Here is a 27,687-nt window from a genome sequence, read left to right on the forward strand (position 1 = left end):
AGGTTGGTGCAGGAGCCATCGGGCCCTTGGAGTCACCCGCATTGCAGATCTAATTGCTCGCTGTTGAAGTCAGAAGAGCCACTGTAGGCAAGTGTTGGGGCTGTGGTGCCAAGTGCAGCAGTGCAGCGAGTGGTGCCCTCAGGTCACGGTGCAGGCTGCAGCTCAGTGACCGGCATCCAGCGGAGTTGTTGAGGCCAGGGATGCAAGTACTGGCAAGTCACAATGCAAGCAGCAGCATCAACGTTGCAGTAGCGCTGTCGTCTGCTGATGAACTGGAGTCGATGATGCCAGCGTCGGTAGGCCAAGGCTGTGGTGCAGGATGAGGGTGGTGCATCGTGTAACTTACGAGCGGTGCCCTTGAACCGCAGTGCAAGCAGCGGTGTCACTGTTGACATGGGGCGGCATCGTCTGGGATACCATGGCTGCGACGTGAAGCACGGCAGTGTAGAGTGATGTTTCCACAGGTCACGGTGCTAGCAGTGGCTCATAGGGGGCATCGAACAGCGTCATTGGTGAGACATGGGTTGTGGTGCAAAGTGCAGCAGGGCCCTCTGCGGTGCCTTCAGGACACGGAGCCGGCAGCGGTGCCGTTGAGGGCGTTGGGTTGATTTTTATTCTGTTGCAGCACAAAACACAAAGTTCCCAGTGCAGATAGCAGATGAACTTGAAGTATGTGCTGTTCTTGAGACTTCTTGAACAGGGGGCAAGCCCTACCTCAAGCTCTTAGCGAAACTCAAACAAAGAAGTTGCAGAAAGTTCAGTCCAGTCCTCTCTCCCCAAGATAGAAGCAGCCACTGCAGGCCAACACTGCAAAGAACACAACAAAGTGGTAGTTCTTCCTCACAGCTTCTCCAGCTCTTCTTCTTGGCAGGTTTCTTAGTCCAAAAGAGTTCTGAAGTTCTCGGGTCAGTATTCATAAGGACGTGGCAGAGAGTCTCTGTGCTCAGCCCAAACCAGTTCTGTCCTCTCTGGTCCAGCTTCCTGGCAGGAGATGGAGACAGCATTTTGTAAGGCAGTCCAGGCCTATTCAGGTGCAATGAAATCTCCTCTCACTTCTGTAAATGCAGCACAGGTCTATTCAGCCCAGCCCTGACTCGTCTAGGAAAGGCAGGAGACACCTCAATCCCTCCAGTGGCCGCCTCCTGTGAATGCACATCCACAGACCCTGTCACTCCAAAGCCAGACAGTCAATCAACAACCCAGCAGAGGCACACAGGATGGTTAAGCAAGAAAATGCCTACTTTCTGATAGTGAAATTTTCAACCACACCATTTAAAAAACAACCTTACTAAAATGTAGGGTTTTACATTTTTCAGTTCAGGCACACTAAACTCCTTTCTCTCATCTTGTCCCAATGGAAAGTTATACTAGTGAGATGTTACAAAGTATCTCTCATTCTATCCTACGGGACAGATAGCAGTTCAATAGTGAAAAACGAAATAAAATGTATTTCACCATCAGGACATGTCAAACACACCAGTACTTGTCCTACCTTTCACATACACTGTACCCTACCCAAGGGGGTACCTTGGGCTACCTGAGAGGTGCCTTACATGTAAGAAGAGGGACAGTTTGGGGCCTGGCAAGTGGGTGCACTTGCCGGGTCAACATGGCTGTTACAACTGTATGCAGATACTGCAGTGGCAGGTCTGAGAACCCTTTGAAGGGCTGATTATGTGGGTCGCACAACCAGTGCTGCAGGCCCACTAGCAGCATTTGATTTACAGGTCCTTCAACACCTTGTGTACTTTACTAGGGACTTACCATTAAATCAAATAAGCCAAACATGGAAACACCAATCCATAATACAATTTTACAATCGGAGCACTTGCACTTTAACACTTAACAGCAGTGAGGAAGTACACAGATACATTAAACCAGCAAAAACAGAGTCAAAACCAGGAGGTCAGAGAGTAAAAAGACAGGGAAAACATGCCAAAAGATGCCAGGTCTAACAAGCGCTCAATCCAGATTGCTGTCCTGTGAATACTACATTTGCTGAATGGCTGAAAGCAAAGGACAGATGTGCAATATTGAAGGAACCCATCTATAAGGCCAGTAGTTGCCCCCCTAAACATAAAAAGATTTGGGGGAAGTAATGGGAATATTATGAGATATGTCAGTTGCGATTTTCAGTCTCCTACATATAATGTAAAAATGTAATTGCTATATGGTGTGGAGGAATCGTTCTAAGGGGGGAAATTGCTGGATCGAGAATGGGATATCGGGAAAAGTAATGAAGTTTTCATTATATTTAAAAAAGAAAAAAAGGGTAAAAAGCAAGCTAACATAGTGGAACCCGTTATTAAGTCAGGCATAAGAAAGTTAAAAAAAAATGCAAAGGCTAAAAAAGAAAAGAGCAAGAAGGCTTAAATTTCCTATTTTGGTGCCATAAGAAGAAACCATTGTTGGGCAATCACAATTAGTAGAAGTTTCTGCTGACACTCTGGTCGGAACAGCCCCTCCATCAGTGTTCCCTAATTCTCATGAAGGGGGGGTGTGACCAATGTCATATGGTATGATGTTGAGCAGTTGGGCCAAGACAGAATGGTGCAAGTACAAGGCAAAGTCAACCACCTCATAAATGCAGGAGCTGAACCTTTCAGGTCTGAGGCTGAACAAAGATGGGGTAAGGGATCAGTAGTTAGCAGCTGTGAGGGAGAAGAGTGGGTTCTGCAATTGGTGGATATTTTAGCGATAAAGAATGTGCTCCTAATGGATCATGTATTTTTTGGGGGAGTCAATTCCAAGATTGTTTAAAATTTCTTCTAAATATATTTCTCTGGTGGTCCTCCCAAAGGCCAGTGAGATGGCTACATCATGGCCAGTTGCCTGGGTCTATTTTTATTCCAGGATTCCAGGACCATGGTGGATAAAGTCATGAACTCATTGAATGAGCTTCGACGGTCATGTTTTGACATCTATTGACTCATTCCTACATGGGCCCGTCTCCTCCAAAGTGTCAGCAATCCAGGCGAAGGCACAGGAAGAAAGTTCAGGAGCCTCAATTAATCAGTACTAGCATGTTCCCCCATTTGGGGGGTCGTGGGTCCATGAGTTTCTTGGGTTTGATAATGTCCTAATAACGAAATCTGAAAAAGGAAGGCAGATCTTTTCCAATTGCGAAAAACTAGCAAACCAGCAACAACTCATGGGAATGGATCGCGGGGGCAATAAATAATAAAAAATTGATTTCTAGAAATTGTGGTTAACGTGTTATCTTGGTACATCGTGGGTCTGAAAAGGAATACAGATTGCATGGGGCTTGTTTTGAAGAGAGAAATGATATGATCATTGTATTGCAGGAGATCTGGGAAGTGAATGTTGTGGCAATGAGCAGCTATAAGGTTATCGGACTGGAGGAGTTAATGGGAAGTTTTGCCGGTCTGTGGGACCTAGCCATAATCCTAGCTGAAAAATATGAAATCGAGGGGTGCATCATTTTTTAGGAATACACAAATGTTTTGACTATCTTAATTTATGGTTTATTATCGGAAAAGCAGGGTCAAACGGGGTAAAAGGTCTGGCCATATTTAATAATAATTAACTGCTATTTCTCTCTAAATAAAGTGCTGGACAATCAGTGGAAGGAGCTGGCAGCTCTGATGGATATGGTGATGATCTCAAGTTTTCCAAAGGTATCAGTCCTTCTGATGTGTGATTTTAATGCTAAGGTTCCCCATAACCCAGTGAAGGACGAATTTCAAAGGGAGAAAGAAAATGCTCTGCGTATCCCTTGTCAGCATCTGGAGCACCACCGGGGTTGGGAGAGGGAGAGAATTGAGATTGTTGCTTGATAGTTTGAACTTGGCTACTGTAAATGGTAGATACATAGGGGACCAGCCTGCTCAACATACCTTTGATAATGGAAGTGTGTTTACTTCCGCCACAGAAAGTTTTGGCATAGTTAAGGATTTAGTAGTAGGTGGTTTAGAAGGCGATTATTACAAGCCCCTAATCCTCACACTGCATAGGATAAACTTTTAAGAGATCTTTGATAAAATAGCACACCAAGTCACTACTTGAATGAGCGTAGACTCGTAAATTAAAATGCTACACTTGAAAGAGAATGAATGAGGTACTGAAAGAGCAGTCTACTTTGCCTTCTCAGCTCATTGAGCAGGAGTACAAGAATCTAGTTGCATCCATAAGTAAAATGGCATCAACAGACTTTAAGAGCCAGATGTACGACAATTCCAAATTGCGACTCGCAATTTGCAGATTGCAACTCGCAATGTACACTTAATTGCGAGTCGCAAATTGCGACTCGCAATTTGGAATGTACAACAGTGTCAGAGACACTGATTGTGATTCCCAATGAATGAGAGGCTCATGAATATTAATGAGCCACTCGCAATTTGCGACCCCATTGGGTATGGCTGGCCCTCTCAGGGATGGTGGCCTGCTGGGCGCAGCAGACCTCCATGTCTGGGACTGTTTGTCAATAAAGCACTTTCTCTTTTTTTAAATGCAGCCCGTTTTCCTTAAAACGTTTTTGTTTCGTTTTTTTAAGGGCCGGTAGTTGTCCCTGAGACCACTGCCTGCCCTTAAAAAATATTTTTAGAGCCTGTCACAAAGGGGAAGGGGTCCCCTGTGACCCCTTCCCATTTGCGACTCCATTACCACCCTCTTGAAGAGGACCATAAATTGCGAGTGTTTTGTGACCGCAATTGCGGTTGTAAAACATTCATACATGGCTAGAGAGTCGCTATTAGGAAGGGAATGGCTCTTCCTAATAGCAAGCTGCAAAACACTATGGGGCAGATTTATGTTGCACTTGCGCCTCATTTACGCCGCCGTTGCGGCACTTTTGTGACGCAGCAGCGGCGCAAATCCTGCGCCATGGTGCGGGGTATTTACAAACGTGACGCATCTCCCAGATGCGTCACTTTGTAAAGCCCTGCGCCACATGTAGGCGTTCCAGGGCAGGTGGGGGCGTTCCGGCGCAGGAACGCCTCCTAAAAGTGGCTGAGTGAAATCTACAAGATTTCACTCAGTCACTTTTAGGCCCATGCTGCGTCAAAACCCTGCGCCTGCTTGAAGCAGGCGTAAGGATTGACGCAGCATTGTACAGATAGGGCCCCCCAGATCATTGCTGGAGCTGCGTCGCGCTTGCGACGCAACTCCAGCAATGCGCCAGTTTTCGGCACAGATGGGTCACGCATCTGTGCCGTTTTTGCCCCATGGTGCGCCGCATTATAAATGCGGCGCATCCATGGTGGCGCAGCTGTGGCGCATAATAACTGGCGCATCCCTGCTGATATGCAGGGATGCGCCAGTCGTCATAAATCTGCCCCTATTTTGTGAGTCGCAATTTTTTGTGACTTGCAAAATAGTGTTTGTTTATGGCCATATAGGTTTTTGGGTGCACAAATGGGTCGCTAACCTGTTTGTGCATGCAAAAACTGGTCGTACATCTGTCCCTAAGTGTGGCCAGGACAGGACGGATTCTTCTGGCTTGGCTAAAATACAGGCCAAGACTGCACTTAAAAAGAACATAAATGAGATCTATAAAAGAGGTGAGTTAATAAGGAATACCTAATTAAATGTTGTAGGAAAATTCATAGGAAAGAGCTCAGATGAAAAGCTTGGGAAAACAAGGAGAGCACAAGGACTAAAGCTATTGTCTCCCTGGGATCGGGAAGTACTAAGGTTTTTTGGAACATGGTGAATAGGGTGCTAGGGGTGACCAAAATATTGTAGCAGTTCCGGGACTGGATGAAACATGGGGGGAGTTATGTGTCAGAGCTGTACAAATTTAAAGTGGTAGATGATGAGGGAGTTGGGAATAAGCAGGGTGGGCCTCTGACACTAGGGTTGGAAAGCCATTTGATTCCAATAGTAGGGGGTATAGAATACATTATAAAATGCCTAAAAAATTCTAGGGCCCCGGGCCCTGATAGTCTTTCCTCTGATATAATTAACTTAACTTAAGTTTGTGGGCTCAAGTCCTGACACCGGTATTTGGAGCATTAGGATATATTTTAGTGTGCCAGATATTGGCCAGAGAGTAGGTAAAACCTTGCATTTTTAGATCTTAAAATATCTTTTTATGGGGGTGGGCTGGGCTTGGTAGTAATAGATCTTTTTAGATGACTGGAGTTCCTTTTAAAGTAGTATGTTTTAGTCTGTGTCAAAGCAAATTAAATATTGTTCTCTGCATCTATGTAATGAGCCTTTCTGTTACATTTGTAATTGAAGCACGATTCGTATTATTATAAAATGCTCAAAGTTTTTCTTTGCTCAGCTCAGCATATTTTGGATCTAGAGATAAATAGGAATTGTTGATGAATCTTTATGATATCTCTCCTTCTTTTGGCTGCTCTACTCAGTTACCTTTGGTCATGAATTTTGACAGATGCCAGAATCACAGTCACAGTCACTTTTTCAACTTCAGTTGCTAGACTGCCCATTCCTTAAGCTATGGTTACCCTAACACCGGGTTGGCATCTCTTACCCCAATGGGGTCTAGACTGCTTCACCACTATGCAGCCTTTCTCTGGCTGACTCAGTGCAAGTAAAAAGACTTGCAGCCCTGTAAGGCGATGGTCCCGCACCCCTAATTAGGTGCGATCTCCATCGTGGCAGTCACATCCAAGAATTTAATATTGCGGTGGGTGCTGCTAGCCGCAGCACCTGCCGCTATGTTAAATAGCCATGTGTGCATCTCCCTGCACAACGTAGCAGGCACCACACGGTGCCTGCCACCTTGTGCATGGAAATGTAGGGGGGTACCATGGCCCCGTGCACAACTATCTCCCACACAAGACAAGAGGGGCCAGTTATGGGCCCCCAAATCCGTTTCTGCCTGTCTTTTCGTGGGGGGATGACCGCCGCGAAAAGACAGGCAGAAAGGGATATTGTAATTCCTATGGCTGTGCCTGCAAGGCACCGCCGTAATGCTGCCCTATGTTTTGGTTCCGCAAGGCGGGCGGAAATGGACCGCCTTGTGGAACCATGGCGGACAGTCTTTGCAACCGCCATGATTCCCTGAGGATTCCCCCGCCATCATAATATGGCGGGGAACCCACCACCGTACTGCTGGTGATGGCGGTCCCTCCGCCATCGTAATCAGCCCCTTAGTGACACAATACTCTTTAGATTAACAGCATGCCTTAGCAAACTAGTGATACAGCAAAGACACAGTCATTTTATATAGTTCACTTATGTTTACCTTCACTAATCTTTCTTCTCCACAGAACAAATCTATGCATATCTGGCCTCTTACGCCACAGAGGTTCTGGGCCCTAAGATGAGGCATACTAACCCCTCACACATTCAACACTAGAGCAGAGAGCCCCCAGTAGCAGTGATTGCATTCAGTATTCCTTCTGGTCACTCTCTACCTTTTTGGACCAGCCAACAACAGTAATGCCAGTGCCCAAAACCAGACTACACTTTATATCTCTCAGTTTGTTGACTGTTAGTTCTCAGCTATCTCAATTTTTTCTTCTAGAATTTCTGAATTTTCTATACGTTATCTTCTTTACCAAGGAGCTCTATTTAGCAATCATTCCTTAGTCTTCACTGTCTCTAGTCTCTTCTGCAATCGTTTCCCGCAAGTTCCGGTACTCCTATGTTTTCTCTAGTAGCTTTCTTCTCCTCAGATTTGAGTCAACCTTCTCTCTACCCTCATGATTTTTCTCAGGTCTTTCTCCAAGATCTTCAGTTTGTCTAGGTAATAACCCAGTACTCTAGTAACTCCTTCTTCTTTTGCAGTCCATAATTTCTGTCTCTATTCTTAGCCCCTTTGCTAACCTTCCCAGTAGCCTCACATTCCTTCTCTACACTCTTTTGATCCCTCTCGCTCCTTATCTGTCCATATCCCCATATCTTCCTCCTTTGCTTGCAGCACTCTCTTCTCCTTCTCACTTGTCATGTTTACCTTGTCATGCCCTCAGTGGTGGCCTCCAATCTCACCGCCTTATTGCTAAGCTGTCTCCACTCCTTCCTCTTCATCCTCAGCTCACTCTAGCACATATCTCTTTGCTGTTCATGGTCTTCTCTCTCCTGGGTTGTCTCTCAGTAATATTCAGTTTCAGTCGCCTCTACTATTTCCTCTCCCACCTCCTGATTATAACATTCATTATTTCTTCTCTCCTCTCCAGGCTCTCCATGGTGCGGCTCGGGTCGTCCAGGTATGTTGATTTATATGGATTTGTTGTAGTAAAAACAGGAGGAATGATTATCCTTGGCAAAATTAACTCATGATGGGGCTTGATAGACTATCTGATTGTAAGAAAGGTTCCTACCTACACAGGAATGCCTTACAACTGTGAGAAGGAACAGGCATATATGGAACAAAAAATCTTTGGCAGCAAAAAATTCACAATTCACTTCAGTTAGACACTTCTTTTAGACTATTTCTACAAAGCAGCAAGAAGAGGATAGGAAATGTGAAGTTATGTCACCACTAGACTGCAGATTGCAGCTATTGAGCTCGCCCCTAGTTCGTCTCAGGGAAATAATGTGAGATGACATTGAATACTTACTACAGTGGACTACAGTCAAAAGGGTGCACAAGCAGAATATTGAGTTTAAAATGTCGACATACTCAAATATTGAGTTCTAAATATCGTGATACAGAAATATCAACAGGAAGAATATCGTGGTCAACAATATAGACTTGCAGGTAAGAAATATAATTTTTAGAAATATCGAAGTTGTTAATATCGTTTACAAAAATATAGTTGTTTAAAATATCTATTTCTTTATTAGTGTTATGTATTTTAGTATGTATTTCAAAACTATGTGATCTATTTTTTGTATAACATTTTTTTTTTTTTTTTTTTAGTAGTTATAAATGTTATCTTAATAAAATGTTGTGTTTAAAGGTTCTGTAGCAGGTTGTGGGTTTATAGGGGAATAGGGAGGGAAGTAAATTAGGGTTCATTAATATAGCGGGCGGATAGCACCGCCCGTATGGCGGTGGTGATCCGCCCGCCAATTCCCACCGCCCGCCTACCATTTCCCCTGCCATATTATGATGGCGGGGGGGACCCCGGCAGACAGAAAGACCATCCACCGGCTTTCCGCTGGTCAAACAGGCGACCGGGCGGAAAAGGGCTCCAAAATGTTGGCGGTGTTTGCAAGACCATCATCCATATTAGGATGAATGCAGAAAAGTGCCTTTCCATGGTGGCGTTGTCCCCATGGAAAGGCATGCGGTTTCTGCCTCCAAGGTGTTCGGGGGATGAGGGGTGCACTCAGGGGGTACCATTTGAATGCACAAGGTGGCAGGCACCGCGCATTGCCTGTTACGTTGTGCATTCAAATGCACAACATGCATTTTTCACATTGCGGCGGGTGCTGCTTGCAGCACCGCCCGCAGCGATGTAAAAAATGCCAGTGTGGCCGGCGCATCCTAATGCTACTGGCGGGAAGTAAATGTTTTTTAGAATAAATAATAATTGATATTAAATTATTAATGTAAAATTAGTTATGGGAATTGTGTAATTTAAGTGTGGGTTGTGATGTTTACTGTGGTAGAAGGTGGAAAGTAATCTATGTTTAATTAATTATTAATTAGTTGATTACTAATATTAATTTATCAATTGATAAATATTTACGGTAAGTGTTTAGTGTTATTTAAATTTTGTGTGTGTGTTTTGGTTTTTGTAGGGGTAATGTTTGGGGAGTAAAGACATTTTTATGTGTTTTTCTTTTTTTAATTAATAATATTTGTTTAATTGATAATTAAGTATGGTAATTATGGAGGTATTTTTTTAAATTTAAAATTATGGTGTGAATTGTGTGGTGTTATTGGGTAGGAAATGAAAAATATTACATTTATGTAATAATTGATGTTTTTGTTTTGAAATTATTTTTGAAAATTTCTAACTAATCTAGCAAAATTTGTTAGATCTTTTTTACATTCTAATCTGTTTCTATCTTTTGTAATTTTTAAAACTTTTATATCTGTTTTTTCTTAAAATTGTTTGTGTTCTTGTTGTAATATTTGTTTATTTTAAATTTGAAACTGACTCCAGTGGAAATAATAATTTTTACCCCTCCATTATCCAACACTTTCCCTACTGTTCCACAATCTGGAGTGGGAATAGTAATATTTACCCCTCTGCTATCCAACACTTTCCCTACTGTTGCACTCACTGAAGTGGAAATAGCATTTTTTACCGCTCTCCTATGCAACACTTTCCCTACTGTTCCACAATCTGGAGTGGGAATAGTAATTTTTACCCCTCCGCTAATTAACACTTTCCTTACTGTTGCACCCACTGCAGTGGAAATAGTAATTTTTACCCAATCGCTATCCAACAGTATCCCTACTGTTGCACCCAGTGAGTGGGAATAGTAATTTTTTCCTCTCCTCTATCCAACAATTTCCCTACTGCTGCACCCACTGGAGTGCAAAAAGTAATTTTTACCCCTCCACTATCCAACATTTTCTTTACTATTGTACTTACTGGAGTAGGAAAAGTATTTTTTACCCCTTTCCAACACTTTTCCTACTGTTGCACTCACTGGAGTGGGAATAGTAATTGTTACCCCTTCTCTATCCAACACTTTCCCTACTGTTGCACCCACTGTAGTGCGAAAAGTAATTTTTACCCCCCTGCTATCCAACATTTTCTCTACTGTTGCATTCACTAGAGTGGGAATAGTAATGTTTACCCCTCCGCTACCCAACACTTTCTCTACCGTTGCACTCAATGGAGTGAAAAATTTGATTTGAAAGACTATTAAATATTTTAATCTTTTAATTTATAATATAATGTTTTTATTAGATTTATTGCTATACGTGTATGTAAATAAATATATTTATTTGTACATTTATAAAATAAATTAGAATTAATAGTTTCTTAATTGTTTTAAAGGTAATATAAATACATATATTACATTTTATATATGTGTGTTTAAATATTTTTTAAATTAAATTAATTTTATTATATTTGTCAAAATGTATATTAAATCTGAATGATTGTTTAAAGTTAATTCTATTGTTTAATATATTTAACATTATTTTTTATTTAAATAAAACAATTGATAGTACATCTATATTTTTTACATCAATATTTTTGTTTCAATATTTTTGTCATTACAATGTTAAATATAGGATGTCAATAATTTTGACATCGATATTTTTTAATCTATATTTGTGTGAGGGGGTATTATGGGCATCGATATTCTATCAGTTATCCAGTCGAAAGCTGACTACCTAATATTTCCTGCTTCTCTTTGCCTACTTGAAAATGTGGCTGCCTTACTTGAACAGTTAAGCTAAAAAATGTTCAGTGTACAACATCAGAAAACAAGAAGGCAGTACATTTAAAATATGTCTTAATGTGCAATAATGGAAAGTCTGTAGTAGCATTTTATGCAGGTATGAAAACAATTTCGCAGTTTCCTCCTTTTTTATTATGAAAACTCACAGCAAATCACTATTGTCCAGTCCAATCATTTCAGCATGAAGATTAACATCATGATAGTTCTAATTCTCTACACATCTGTTAGCACCTGCAGCTAGAGCAATTGGATGAATAGGGGAAAAGCCTTTATTTCTGCAGATACTTTGAATGGTGGCCATACAGAGTTGATCCAAAAGATCACAGCAAGTATTGCGGCTAGTATTATTTAAAAAAAACTTCATTCACCAATTTCCAAATATTTCAGATATTCAATACCAGATGGCACTATTGTTCATTTCAAAGGCTCTCTTATCCTCATGTTAGTCACTGACAATACTCTCGATGTGACCTATTTGTACATGAATGCTGAGTCAAATGTTAGGTGTGCAAGCAGAACATTCTGACCCAACTATGGCACAAATTACCTTTTAGCAGCGAGGAAAAACTCCAGGGCCAAATCAAACTTCCATTTGTTTGCCCCTACTAGTTTGATTCATTCAGTGCATCCTTGTCTCAAGAAATGAATCCCAACTACCAAAAACTGGGATGGACATTACTTTTTTTTTTTGTTAAATAATTTTTATTAAGAATAGAGAACATAGAAATACAGAAACGATAATACCTTTCAGATGATATGAGTATATAGTTATATAATAAAAAACATTAGTAAAAGAGATATATTTGAAAACATGTGAACATAGGATTGCAGAAGATTAGAATAACAGTCAGAGTAAACTATACACAATCTGAACTATGAACTAGAAGAGAGAACAAGCATGAACCTTAGGGCAGTAATAGAGTAAGTGTAATAAAGAATCATCAAATTTAAGACACGACCAACAAGAAGGTGAGACTGAATTGTTAAATCTATGGATAAGAAGGGGAGTGAGAACGATTCTATTATAAATAAAGTATAGGGATTGTGTGATATTTGCAGCCTTGGAAGACTTAAAAAGTTTTTGCCATAAATTATCCCATTCAGAAATAGACAGTGTTAGGGATAAATCCTGTTCCCAATCCAACTCAACATTAGACTTAGTTCGTGTGCCATGGGGTAAAGATAAAGACTTGTAAATGAATGAGGCACTTGGAATGGTATCATTAGGAACTTGGTATAAGGTTGTGACAGGTGTGAAGGAAGTGGGAATTGGTTGGGATATGACATTTTGTAAACAACTCTGGAGAGATCGGACTAAAGTGTTATATTGTTGAATACATGAGTCCGGCAGATTAAAGTTCTGTTGCAATTGGAGGAAAGGCAAAATCTCATTGTTAACACCCATCTGATGGACATAAAAAAGACCCTTCTCTCTCCAATGTTTGTAGTAAAAAGACTTATGACGAAATTTGATGAATTTATTATACCATAAGGAGGAGGCTAAAAAAGACTGATAAGCGTCAAAATACTTAAAGAAGAGTGTATGCAAAAGGTAGTGAGAATATTTTAAAATTGGATATTTAGAAAGAAAAGTACAATTGGTCATGAATCCTGTAAAGAAAAGTCATTTAATAATAAACATTCAACAGTAACCCAAGGAGGTTTAGGTAAATCCTGATAGTCTTTGGACATAACAAAAAATTGACGAGTTAAAAAAGCAGTATGGTATTGTCGAAAATCAGGAAATCGAACCCCCCCTCTGTTTTGGGACGAATTAATTTGGATAAGGAAATGCGTGCATGTTTAATATTCCATAAAAACTTAGAACAAATAGAATTTATCTGTGCAAAATAATAATTGGGAATTTTGAATGGCAACATTGATAATATAAACAGAACCTGAGGGACAATCATCATTTTAATTGTATCTAGCCTGCCCCACCAAGATAAAAATAAAGGAGACCAAGAGGTCAACAAATTAGTAATTTTAAGTTTTAGAGCAGTAAAATTATGGACTAAAGTATCACGGATATTAGAGGAAAACCATGTTCCTAAATATCTAATTTTTTTAGGACACCACGTGAAATTAGTAGAATCAAACATATGACGATAACATGAGGAGTTTAAAGGTAAAATTTCAGTCTTGGAGAAATTTAATTTGTAGCCAGAAACACTAGAGAACAATGAGATTTAATTCAAAAAAGGGGGAAGAGAAGAGATAGGATTAGACATGTAAATAGGAACATCATCTGCATAGGCAGAAAGTTTAATGTATGTATAACCAGTAATCAGGTGATTATTTCTAATTCGCTCAAGAAAGGGTTCCAAACACAATAAAAAAAGTAATGGGGATAGAGGGCAGCCCTGACGAGTACCTCTTTGCAAACAGAAATACGAGGAGAAGAGACCATTAACAAAAACACATGCTTTTGGACCTGTATATAATAATTTGATAAAAGAAATATATTTTGGACCAAATCCAAACCATTGTAGAGCATGAATCATGAAATCCCAATTTATGCGATCAAAAGCTTTTTCTGCATCTAAGGATAATGCGGCTAAGGGAGAGGGGTATTTTTTGCAAAGAGCGAGAATGTTGGAAAACATTCTAGCATTATCAGAAGCTAAACGTCCTTTAAGAAAACCAACTTCATCTTGGTTAATAAGTAAAGGAATAACTTTCTCCAAACGGGTAGCTAAAATGTTTGCATAAATTTTACAATCATAATTAATTAACGACGGACATTTTTACAAAAAGAAGGGTCTTTATCAGGTTTAGGGATAACAATAATAAGGGCCTCTAAAAAGAGCCACAGGCTTTGGAGTTGGATAAAAATTAATTAAAAAGTTCTAATAATTTAGGGGCAAAAATTGAAGAAGAGGCTAAAACTAATTCTACTGGGAAGCCATCGTGACCGGGAGCCTTAAATTTTTTCAAGGATTGGAGAGCATTGATAATTTCTTGAAGGGAAATATCCTCTTCAAGTGACGAAAAAAAATCAGGGGGAACTTTAGGTTTAGGAATAGTTTGAAAAAAGGATACAAAATCTTCCTCAGAGGGATTGGTAGTTTCTGTGTATAGGAGTTTATAATACGATTGAAAAGTATTAATAATATCAGAATCGGAGGAGAGGAGTTGATTGTTCAGTTCTGAACGGATAGGGCGAATAATTTTACGTTCAGATTTAATTTTTAAGTAATTCCCCAACATCATCGCTGCTTTGTTTTGACCTCCATGGTATTTTGATTTAACCTTAAGAAGGACGTTACAAGCATCAATAGTGGCAATTTTGTTTAGGGTAGATTTAGCTTTAATCAACTCTTGGAGTGAAGTGGAAGATTTGGATGAAAAGTATTTATGTTCCAAAGTTTTGATTAGCAATAGGGTTTCTTTATATTTAGCACTCATTAGCTTTTTTTTCTTGGAGGAATAGGCAATTGTAAAGGCTCGAAATGATGCTTTAAAAGCATCCCAATTATTATGAATTGAGGTATCAGAAGCATTGTTATGAACAAAAAATTCATTAATAAAAGAAGTCGCTTCTGAAATAAAAATACGATCTGACAGAAGGTGGGTATTAAAACGCCAGCGTCCTTGCTTGCAAATAGAGGTGGATAAGTCAATAGAGGAGGAAACGGGGGCATGGTCAGAAATAAAAATAGAGCCAATTTCCGAGGAAGGGAGACATGGTAGAAGTGACTTGGAGACCAAAATATAGTCAATACGAGACCTTGTATGGTGCACAGGAGAAAAAAAAGTAAATTCTGTGACATCTGGGTTACATGTTTTCAATACGTCAAATAAAAGGCGGGAAGACATGGCAGACTGGAATGATTTGTGGGTTTTATCTTACACTTTGATTTTCTGTCCGAAGAAGGGTCAGGACCATAAATATTAAAAAAGGTAAGTTGTACATTATTGATGATAGCATCAACCAGCACCCAACGACCATTAGAATCACATTCTGCCGATAAAATTTGAGCATTAGTAGATTTATGAAATAATATAGCAACACCACCATGACGCTCAGTAGCGGGAGAAAAAACTATTTGATTGACCCATTGACGTTTGAGCTTGAGAGATTCAACATCATTACAGTGTGTTTCTTGTAAGAAAGCAACTTGAGCATTTGGGTGCCAATTACGATCCGGTAAAAACCGGGTACGAACCGTCGGTCGGAGCGTATTCTCCGTCCGACTCGTACTCGGTTGTAAAACATTACAAACATGGAATTACGATTCGCACGGAAACACCATTTCCGTACGAATCGTAAAAAACACCGACCGACGAAAATATGCATACGAATGTGATCCGGGAATGCTGCGACTTGACGTCGGGACGCTTCCAGGCAGCGTTTCACGACCCAGGAAGTACGATTCGAACCGACAGCAGTCCGGACGGCAATATTTTTACGGCACCTAAAAAGTGCCGGAAAAGCGAAGTACGACGCGAAACGACCAGAGTAGGTGGCCCGGTAAGCGCCGTACCCCCCCCCAGCCCCCGCATGTACGCGTCGAACACCCCCCAGCCCCCGCATGTACGCGTCGAACCCCCCCCCGTGTATGTACACCCGAGTACGTGTCGAACCCCCCGTGTATGTACAGCCGAGTACGTGTCGAACTGTACGTGTCGAACCCCCCCGTGTATGTACACCCCAGTACGTGTCGAACCCCCCCATGTATGTACACCCGAGTACGTGTCGAACCCCCCCATGTATGTACACCCCAGTACGTGTCGAACTGTACGTGTCGAACCCCCCCGTGTATGTACACCCGAGTACGTGTCGAACTGTACGTGTCGAACCCCCCGTGTATGTACACCCGAGTACGTTCGAGTCGTACCCCCACCCGTGTATGTACGGTGCGTACCCCCAGCACATTAAACCAGGAGGCATGTCAATAAGAAATTGGGGTGAGCACTTAGAATAGTAGGTGCCCCCATTGTATTAACTTGGTAGGCGAAGTTTGGCCATAATAAACTGGAGGCAGCGTCGGCGAAAGGAAAACGCGGGCGCCGCGAAACAAAATGGCGGGCGCCCGCGAGACACTGAGGTGAAAATGCCGCTGCAGCATACGGGCTCGTTTGTAGAAAAAGGACGATTTAGAAGCGGTATTGAAACTCACCGCATCGTCACCCAACCATGCCCGCCTTCCGACAATTGAAACACCGACCGCATGAGGCTCAAATAGGAATTGAAGTCCCTCGTCGCTGCGGAGCCTACAACGGGTCCGCCATTTCACTTCGGCGTTCAAGCCACGCCCCCCGGGATGGACATTACTGATCTTAAAGAAACCCAATGCTGATCCAGGTCGTATGGACAATTATAGACCTCACCGACTTCCTATGACTGGGTAAGGCTGGGTAAGGCAATAGTAGAATATATGGCACTGCAGTTAAACAGTTGTGAAAGTATTCCCTCTTATTATTTTCCCAATCAGGCTGCATAGAAGGTCATAGATCTAAAATTGTCAAGCTGAAGGTACTGGATGACATTCTTTGGATCCGATCCTACACGAAGGTGAAGCCTGCCTCCTAGTATTACTGGACTTTTTGGCAGGATTTGACACAGTAGACCATAATCTGCAACTAAAAACGCTGGAAAGAAGGATGGGCTTTAGAGATGCTGTAGTCAACTGGTTCAATTCTTTCCCGAAAGGCAGAACACTATGAATAAAACTAGGAAATCACTCATCCTCTTCTCACATTACAGATCAGTCAAAGAAATATACATAACAAGATTGAAACACACTGCTTAAAATCAAACCACCTAATCTGACGAGTACATTCTCATCATTAGGGGATTTGTTATCCAGACCATAGGCTGATCAAGGATATTATCTCTAAGAGTCAACTGAACCTCACTCCCCGTCCCCACCTACTCTCCTCTCTCTTTTCTTTTGTGTACTCTTGTTTACGGAGTTTCTAGGATGTGGTGTTGGGGTGATATTCATGTTAATTTTACTTTGGATCTGGCACTGTTTAAGTGGGTCTTGGAAAATGTTTGGACAGCATGCAATTACATTTAATCACTTGTCTCACAGGCAGAGACATACGTGGTAGAACTATGGTATAGTATACATTTTAATAAAATGATTTAAACAAAATCAACACCTAAAAAACTGAATTTCAACTTATCTCCAGAAGACGCAACAACAACATGAACCCACTATTAATTACATGTTTTATCCACCAACACCACTGTCAAAACCCTAGAATACATTATTGACTGTTCTCCAACTATGATTTCTCAAGTAAACAAATTGATTCACTCTACAAACATCTATCTCCGTCAGTTAAAGAAAATAAAGCATTTAGTGTCCCATAACTGATTGAGAATTCCAGCTCATGCTCTGGTTATATCCCGAATTGATTCTGGTAATGTAGTCTTGGCTTTGTCTTCCGTTGTCCACACTTTCCCCTCCAACAGCAGTTTTACACATCATAGCACAACTCATCGATTAGAATAAAAGACTCGCCAGTGCTAAGAGATTTCCACTGGTTGCCTCTAGTGGTCAGGGTGAAATGTAAAATATGTTGGGCCCGATTCAGAGAACTAACTTAAGACAAAATCCTAAGCTTACCACTCATGGTATTGACAGAATGCACTTACGACTGTCCTAAGTTTACGTCCGCACTCGGGCAGGAATTTCCACACCCGGAGTGGAAGCTTCACACCCGGAGTGGAAGCTCCACACCGGAGCGGAAGTTCCACCATCGGCCCGGAATCTCCGCTTCCGGGCCGGAATACCCACAATCTGGTGTTAATTGAGTGTATCTGATGCATTGTGGGTATTCCGGCCTGGAAGCGGAGATTCCAGCTCGAAGGTGGAAATCCTGCTCCGGGTGTGGAGCTCACACTCCGGGTGTGGAAATTCCGTCCTGAGTGCGGACATAAACTTAGGGGCCGAACCTGAAGTGGCTCAGCATCGAAGGGAGCATCAGACTTTTGATTTATTGACTGACGAACAAGCACTCGATCTCCTCTAGTGAAAGCAATGTCTTCTGCATGTCGTTGTTTGTCTGCATAGGCCTTCATTTCCCTTTCTCGAACCAAGTCTCAGGTGCGGGTTTCCTCCTATGTATTTGATCTTCTGTTGGTCCATTGTGGTAGGTTGGTCTTCATTGCTCTCCCGAATATCAAAGTTGCAGGGCATTCACTTGTGGTCAAGTGAGGGGTCGAACGATAAGCTCGCAAGGTAGAATACAACACAGTTTTAAGATTGAGATTTTCCAACATGGCAGGCCAAACAGCTTTCTTTAATGTGCTCATGAAACGTTTGAAAAGGCCATTGGTTTCTGGCCATGAAGGTGTACTCTTCTGATGCTTCACATTAAGGTGATGAAGAAAGGATATGAACTTGACTGTTGAAAGTTGTGCCATTGTCAGATTTTAAAATCTCTGGAACACCCTATGTAGCAAAGATTCTGTCTAAACTAAACTTTTTCTTGAGTGATAGATGAGAAATCTTCTATCAGTGCAAAACAGGAGAAGTCATCAACTATCAACATCAGGTGATGTCCATTGTCAAGAGTATCGAAGAAGTCAAAGGCAATTCTTTTACATGCATGGTTCAGCAGCTCTGGCATGTTCAAGGTGTGTTGAGTAGTTTGCGTTGATAAGCAGTTGCATAAGTGAAAGGCTTTCAACTCACTCATCGAGATGAGGAAACCACACTCGGGCTCGGAAAGCTCGTTTTGTGGCAACTATTCCACAATATCCATCATGGGCCACTTCTATTATCCTTTGCCATAAGCTTTATGGAAAGAAAATTCTGAAACTCCTTCAGGAAAATTCCTTCCTAGTCACGGACAGTTAGTTTTTCATATTTTTAAACTTCAGGTATTCTCTTTCACTGGCAAGAGGTTGAGTATGCTGGTTCCAAGACTGATATGTGGTAATGTCTTTCAAATTTAACATGTATCTTGACTCGTGGCATTGACAATTTGGCAGCTAGTGTGTTTGATTTCACAATGAAATTAATGTAGGCCTCAGACATCTTGGAACGGGTACCATGACCTTGTATAGGTACTCTTGAGATGTAGTCAGAAGGGTTTTGACCATTCCCTGGATGGTACACAATTGTGTAGTTGTATTCTTGTAGTCGCAAACCCCAACGTTCAATGCGAGGAGGCATTTTGGCCTTTGGAATGCCAAAGATGGACAGTAATGCTTGATGTTCGGTCACAAGAGTAAAAGTCTTTCCACATAAGAATACATGGAAACGTCACAAGCCCACAGCACTGCTAAACTTTCTTTCTCAGGTTGTGAATAATCACGTTCCATTTGAGACAAACTTCTTACATATGCTACAATATGCCTTTGTGGATCTGTGTGCTTGGTGTCCTGTGCAAGAATTGCGTCCAAATCAACTGGCCTAGCAACAATAACAACCTATGTAAGGAGTTTTGGCTCAAAGAATGCCATTTCAGTAGCATTCCCGAAGGCTTGTTTTATTCTCTTAAAACTTTGCTTGCATTCATGTGACCAATTGAATGAAATATTCTTTTTCATTAATTCTCTCAATGGAGAACTTACAGTGTCAAAGTCTCGTCTATATCTGGAACAGTAACTGGCTATGCCAAGGAATTAATGTAACATGGAAACATCTTGTGTGGGACTGGTAGTTCACAATGCTTGCACTTTAGCTGGATTGGGTGCTATTCCCAATCGGAACATATATACGGCCAAATAATTTTAGCTTGTTAATATGGAATTCACATTTCTCAGCATTCAAAGTTTTTTTTTTTTTTAAACAAAATTTCCCGACACAGCTTTTTGCACACAACCCGGAGGCCAGCAGCAACGATTGCAATAGCACTTGACTACCAGTACACAGCTTTCATGCCTACAACCCAACGGGCCGGCAGCGAGAACAAGTTTGGTTGCAGCGGCATACCACCGCCTTTTGATGAGCCTGTCACAGCATGTGTCATATATTTATTCACAATACAACTTAATGTAACCATAATCCCCCCCCTGTCCCCTCGCGCCAAACCTATATACATGGACTGAATTGCTACCCCGTGTGCCATGTGATGCCTTGAAGTGATGTAATTTAACTAATCATCTATATCCTTACATGTCCCCAATCCTGGAATCATACATCTTATTTACTATACCCTACAGCACCTACAGATACGATTAATGACCACCTCCAGTCCCAGCCGCCCACCCACAGTGCATACTTCTAATTCTTGCAAAGGTCCGAACCTCCCGCTTCCAGCCAAGAGGCAAATGGTTGCCAAATATCCAGAGGTCTGGATCTGCTAGGCATTAATTCCCAATAAGCGGACAGCTGGTCCTTGCAATAAATGACATTATTCAACCATGCCGCTATTGTAGGGCCCTGTCGTTTCTTCCAAGTAAGCGCCACCTGCCTCTTAGCCAACAAAAGCAGCATGGACGTGAGTTTACGGTACTTTTTCGGAACGTCCGCCATGTGACCCAGAAACGCTGTCAGCGGGGATACCCGTATCTCGATGTGAGTTATCTGCCTGATATGCCTCAACACCGACATCCAATAGCTTTCAACACGTTTACAGCGCCACGCCAGATGGGCAAATGTGGCATCCTGTGCCCCGCATCTCCAGCATGTAGTGTCTGAGAAGATGCCCATACGATGCAGTTGGAAGGGTGTCCTGTACAATCTATGTAAAAAGTTAAAATGAATTAATCTAAGTCTATAATTGGGGGATAGGTTTTGTAATTGTGAACAGCAATAGTGCTATTGTTTTTCCGTTATAGTGAAGTTAAGGTCTTTTTCCCATTCTTCCCTTGCGGTGCATGTAATTAAGGGTTACTCTTTGTGTTATTTTATAAATATGCGTAATCAGTTTACGGGATGAGGGGTTTGCCAATATATTCTCTAATGCTGGCAGTGCAGGGGGCGCCTGTGGAAATGATGAGTATCTGGCGCGGCATGCAGCCCTGATCTGATAGTACAGCAACATGTCTGACGCCGTAGGGGTATCTGGGTTACACATCTGCTGCAATGACAGAAACGTGTCGCCAGGGAATACATCGCTACCTCTATCCAATACACGTGCCTTCGCTGTTGATGCAACTGCTTTGTCCATTAACGGAGTTAGTAGCGGGTTTCCCCCAATTGGCATGGATGGGGCGTAAAGTTCCCTAAGCCTGGCTCTCTGCGCGATTCCCGTCCAAGCCCACCGCACGATCTCCACCGTGTCTATTTCTGAATGCGGTCTCTTGTAAGGCCGATAGACAGCTGTGCGCAGAGGCACGGGGGCTACCTTATCTAATTCTATCGCCACATGTGGCTGAAAAGGTGTTGGGTGTTGCCAAAAGTGTAAATACTGCGCTTGGGCGCTATTTGCATATAATTCAAAATCGGGAGCTCCCAGTCCACCCGGCGCAAATGGTAAAGTCAGCAGCTTACATGCAACCCTGGGCTGCCTACCCACCCTTACCAAACCTATCATATTGGATATCAATTTCCGAAAGAAGTGTGTATTCAATGGCATTGGGATGTTTACAAACAAATATAGTAATTTGGGCAGGATTACCATCTCGATGATGGATACACCACCCATCAGTGAGATACGTAGTTGTCTCCACCTCATTATCTTGCTCTCTATCCAGGCCATTACTTTCCCATAATTAGCAAGCCATATTTCCTGGAGTGATCTGCTCACCCATATCCCCAAATATTTAACTTCAGCATCTGCCCACTGTATAGGAAACTCCACATCCACTGGAGTTGCCTCCTACGTGAGTGGGAAGATCACCGATTTTGCCCAGTCAATCTGGATACCTGCAAGCTCACCATATCGGACTATGTCTCTCATAACAGTTGTAAAGTTTTCTTTCGGGTTCGTGAGATATAGTATCATATCGTCTGCATACATAGATATCAACAGTCCCCTGGACGTTAACCCTATACTCTTCTGAGCATGGTGCTGACGCAGCCGGGCCGCCAGTGGCTCAGTGGCAATGGCAAACAGCAGGGGCGACAGCGGGCATCCCTGTCTAGTTCCCCATGTTATGGCAAATGGCTCGGACACCTGTCCATTAATCTTAACTCGTGCGTGGGGCCCGCATAGAGCAACTGTATTTGTCGGGTGAATAGGGGGCTAAATCCTAATCGGGGTAACAATGTAAACAAAAATCGCCACTCCAGCGAGTCAAATGCCTTTGTGGCGTCTAACAATGTGGCTATGGCCTAAACATGTGGAGCCATATAATGCAACAAGCCAAACAGCGCACTCAGATTGTGTGCTGTTGAGTGGCCTGGTATAAAACCTGATTGGTCCGGCAGTGCTATCTGCGGCAGCATAGGTTGCAGTCGGTTTGCTATAAGTTTGGCATATATTTTTGCGTCTAAGTTTATTAGGGATAAGGGATGGTACGATTCAGGTGCTGTAGGATCTTTATCTGGCTTCAGCAGGGTGATAATGGTGGCCTCACGTAGTGTGGGTGGGAGGTACCCCTTCTTCATCGCCTCCAGATATACCTGCAGGAGATGCGGTGCTATTAGATCTGAATATTTCTTATAAAAGGCTGCCGTCAGCCCGTCTGCTCCCGGCGCTTTGCCCGCCGGCATGCCGATGATCACCTGCTTAATATCTTCAACCGTGATGGGTAGCTCCATGTACTGTCTAGCCCTGTCACTAAACCATGCCAACGCCACAGTATCCAGGTAGTCCACTATGTCAGATTGTGGAGTGTTAGATTGGGAAGTATATAGCTTCTCATAGTACCCAGACATAGTAGTGAGGATTTTTGGCGGTGTTCTGACCCTTACACCATCCTCTGTGAATAATTTGGTTATGTAGTCAGCTCATTTGGGCTTTTTCAGTAGGCCTGCTAACGTTTTCCCGGCTCTATCTCCCTCTCCATAACGTCGCGCTTTGGCATGTTTGTGTAAATATGCTGTTTCCCTTTCCGCTTCCGCTTGGAACTCTGACATTTTATTTCTGATCTGCGCTACTATAGTCTGGGACCGGTCGTGCTCTTTAGCCCATTCAAGCTCACCTATCTCCCTTTCCAGTTTTTGTAGTGTGTTGCGAATATCACCAAGCACCCCTTTCTTGAGTGCTATACAGTCTCCACGTATTACCACTTTAAACGTCTCCCAGAGCACGCCGTGAGATTCCACTGTACCTGCATTAATTGTAAAGTATTCCTCTATCTTTCCCCGTAGTTCCTCGCGGAACACCTGATCTAGTAGCGCCCCTGAAGAAAATCTCCAGCTAAATGGGGTAATATATGGATCTGGTATTTTAAGTGTCAGTTGAGCAGGCGCATGATCCGAGAGGGTGCGTGAGCGGTGAACTGCTTCAGTTACCCACGTGTGCATGTCTCTAGACAATAGCCAGTAATCAAGCCGTGACCATGCGTTGCGATAGTATGACACGCATGTACCTTCTCTAAGTGTGGGGTGTAAAGATCTCCAGGAGTCTACCAGCTCTAGTTCAGACTTGATGTCCTGTAGCATTGTGGCTGCCCTCTGATGATGCTCACAAGTTGTTCCACATCTATCTACCCCCTCCGAGAGGACTACGTTGAAATCCCTGCCCCAGAGCACCGCAGCAGGGGCCAAGGACTGCACCAGGTGTCTAATATGTTGAAAAAAGTCTGGAGCGTCAGTGTTTGGGCCATATATGTTAATTATCACCATGGGCGTGTTGTACAGTGTGCCTTGTAATATTATATATCGTCCTTCACTGTCCAACACTGTGTTTTGCGTGCGCCACTGCAGTCCCCTACGTAGAAGTATAGCCACCCCCCGGTAGTAGTTGGAGTATCCGCAGTCCACCACCTCGCCCCACCTGTTATGTCTAAGCATGCGTACCATATCTCCCGTTAGGTGCGTTTCTTGTAGTAGACAAATGTCTACTCCATGTCTAGTGAGGTATGAGTGTACCAGTCTCACCTTTCTACGGTCGTTAAGACCTCGTACATTCCACGTGAGACATCTTAGATATGACATGTCGAGCATACAAACGAGAAAGCTGGGCATATTGCAAATGTCATATCATACTCTATATTAGCCTATCTCAGATTATTAGCCCAGGTATCAGAATCTACGTCTTCGTCAGCAATAAACATCAGGTAAGCAAATACATGTAGCAACAACTGCACATATCTTGGTGTGCAGTTCCCTTGTAATATAGTTTTTAGGGTATGCGTTACACTCCCCACCCACACTAACACCCAATCAGGTTGTGATGCCCACCCCCCTAAACCCCCCAACTTTAAATAAGAGCTCCATATTAGGAACCTTGAGGGAATCATCCCAGGGGGAACATGGGTCCGCCAGCATACTCCCCTGCACTCATGGCAGGGTGGCCGAGTATAAACTAAGTGCCCCAAAAAAACATAAAGCATATACATCTCTGTTGCAAGCCTTGACTGTACTATAAACACAACATAGGTGCGCTAACAGCTTAACATGAGACAACAACGCATATTTGTATGTGGAGGGAGCACACTCCGGCAACTTCCTTCTATGTGAAAAGAAAAAGGAGGTCATTATTAAATACTTATCTGCACATCTATCACATTCCACCAAATCCCTCAGCCATTGTCACTTAGATTGTTTATCTCGGTACGGACCGACGGGCTGCCGCTCGGCCTCTGTTCTATGGCAAGTTTTTTTGTGTATGCCAATGCTGCCTTTGCATCAATACAAAATTTGGGCTTCCCGGGGCCCTGGACTTGCAGTTTGGCTGGATAGATCAGTGACTATCGAGTTCCCATCTGTTGAAATATCTTCTTGGCTGGTAGAAACTCTCTACGGGCCGCCTGGACTTTCTGCGTGAAGTCAGGGTAGAGCGCAATATTATTACCACCATATTGTATATCTCCTTTTTCCCGTGCCATTCTTAGTATCGTGTCTCGATCCCTGTAATTTAGGATCCTTGCTAGGATGGGACGTTGCGGCGCTCCAGGCCGTGGCTTAGGGCCCAGCACTCTATGAGCCCTCTCCACCAGGAACATGGCAGACAAGGCACTCCCGAAGAGATCTTTCAACATAGTCTCTACGTATTTTTCCATGTTCTGCATGTCTGTTGTTTCCGATATACCCGTAACGCGTACGTTATTTCTTCTGGACCTGGCTTCCAAATCCTCGTTTTTCAGTGTGATGGCGTGCAGCACCCCTTCCATCTCGCGCAGTTTTTTGTCCAGTTCTGTATGTCCCTCTTCATTCTCCGCAACCCTGGTTTCCAGCGCTTCCATTCGGCCTTCCTGTTTGTCTACCCTTTGCGACATCCTGTCCAGTCTGTCTGCCATGGAGTCCAGACCCTGGATACTGGATTTTAGATTCTTGAACATAGTTCGAATGTCCTCTAACGGTAGGAGCGCCCCGGCTGCATCCTCTGTTGGGTTCTGCTGTCTTAGTTCACCTTCAGGTGTCTTGTTGGCTTTCTTTTCAAAGGGTATTTTTGGCTGGCGTGTGTCCGGCTTACCCATCTTGGCTGGCGTTTAGTGACTTACAGCAATGTGGGTCCAGAGCAGATCTGCCTTCCGTGCAGCTATCTGTCACCTCGCACAGGAGCACGTGTCGTATCGTAGAACTCTGCACCGTCGACAGGGGCCAGTCTCCACCCAAAATGTGCTGCAGTTTGTTCCGCGGCGATGGGGTCAGGCAGCTATTTCTCAATTATAATTAAAAAATCCACACTCAATCGCAAAGACCACATCTGTTGTACATTTAGCGCTGAGCTCCCAATGATAGCTACCACTCTTGGGCACCACCACCCTTCACCGGCACACACCACAGCCGTCTGCTCATCTGAGGCGTGTGGGGTGTGTTGAACACAGGCTGTGCACTCATCATCCGCTTAGTACAGAGGGGCCCCCACGCAATCCAATTTAGCCAACAGCCCTCCAAGACTACTCTTTGTCCAGAAACACAGAGCCGCCAGCACTGCTATAGTGGATGTTAACTGCTTCCTAGCCCCAAGTCACCGGGAGCCTGTAAAGGACCTAGGAGCACCGCCCCTCTTCCACCGCCATGGCAGGCAACATCCAGGGCCGCTATGCTATGTCCAATCGCAGGGGCCTTTTGTGGCGCGCATGTACATACCGCATATACGCTGCAGGGTGCTACACGCGGAGCCCCCCAGAGTCGTCACTCCCGAAGAGCTTCCAGCGAGATGGCGTCTTTAGGTACTGGTGTGCCACAGCGCTTGTTCGCTACACAGCGATGCTCCCAATGCGCCGAGTCTATATTGCGTGCTGGGCCTCCTCCATACTTCGCGCGTATCTTCTCCTCCGCCCCCCGGGACTCACCATATGTTCCAGGCGATACGGCGCCACCAACCGCAGTCAGCGCAGCGATGCTCCGGGGGGGGGGCCCACGCAAGCCCTAGATCTGGATTGCAGAGTGCCTCTCTTCACCTCCGGACGCCGCCTGTCGCACCCCGGCGCTCCCCTAACATCGGTTCCAGCACTCCGGGGCAGCAATCACCCGAGGTCCCGGCCTCTCCGTCCCGGAGTCGGATAGGGCCGCGCGCTCGTCACCGCAGTCATCCGCTGTACTGTCGTCGTTGTATGGGTCCCCGCACTTCAGCTGTGTCTACTTGTCCTGCAGCTTACCGTCAGTAGACATTTGGGGCCGTATGGAGAATTAATACACGGATTTATTATACTCGGCCGGCGGAGCGAGCTAATGCGCGGCCATTTCGCAGCACAGCGAAGCCACGCCCCCTCTCAGCATTCAAAGTTAAACCTACATCAGTAAGTAAATTACGCGCTTGCATGAGAGCTTTATCGTGCTCCTTCTGTGTAGCTCTGAAAACTAATATGTCATCACTATATTTAAATTCATTCATGACAGACTGTATGTTATGTTGAATGACATCTTGAAAAAGCTCTGTAGCTGATGACACACTGAAGGGATATTAATGTGAGGCCATGGAAAGCCACTTTGCATGGCTTTACATGGCCTCATTGATATGGAGTAAGACAAGGCAGTGCTCTTGCATCAGTCTAATCTAACAAAGGCAGGAAGCATATAATCAACATATTGAATCAAATTATCCATCACACTAGTTGGGATGAGCCAAATGAGAAAATAAAGAGAAACAGACTCTCTTCAAGAATGTGTATGGACAAGAATGCAGAACACTAATCCATCATGGTGAGCACTTTGGCATTTGTGTCGCTACAGGAAAAGATGGTAGCGGGGGTAGGGACCTCAGGGAAGCTTGGGATAACTACATTATTGATAGTACAGAGGTCTTGCATAAGCCAGTACACATTAGTTATTTACACCTTTTGGTAGGGGGAAATGGAGTATTGTGCCACTATTAACGAGACAGGTAATGTTTTTTTCTTATTTATGATATACCCAACATAAGGACCATTCTAAACTATGGTAATGAAAGTGTTCATAGTAAAGTGAGCATATTTTGGGTTGTCCTAGTATTCATGGCTCAGATTCTGTGTGACCTGATTAAATGGAGGTGGGTTGG

The 27,687-nt window shown here is 43.3% G+C and overlaps 1 protein-coding gene across 5 annotated transcripts in view; it reads left to right on the forward strand.

Annotated features, from left to right (window-relative positions):
* Nucleotides 1-27,687, forward strand: part of LOC146839635 (uncharacterized) — a 533,093-nt gene that overhangs the window by 25,013 nt on the left and 480,393 nt on the right. For all 5 annotated transcript variants that reach the window (XR_014980691.1, XR_014980692.1, XR_014980693.1 and 2 more), the window contains exon 2: nt 8,109-8,138. Coding sequence is in view for 2 of the 5 variants with exons in the window: in XM_085650363.1 (XP_085506489.1) it covers nt 8,109-8,138 (30 nt within the window). In the remaining 3 variants the exon portion in view is untranslated. The remainder of the gene's footprint in view (nt 1-8,108; nt 8,139-27,687) is intronic.

The sequence above is a fragment of the Triturus cristatus genome, chromosome 4_1 (assembly GCF_964204655.1).
Source record: "Triturus cristatus chromosome 4_1, aTriCri1.1, whole genome shotgun sequence".
Taxonomy (NCBI): domain Eukaryota; kingdom Metazoa; phylum Chordata; class Amphibia; order Caudata; family Salamandridae; genus Triturus; species Triturus cristatus.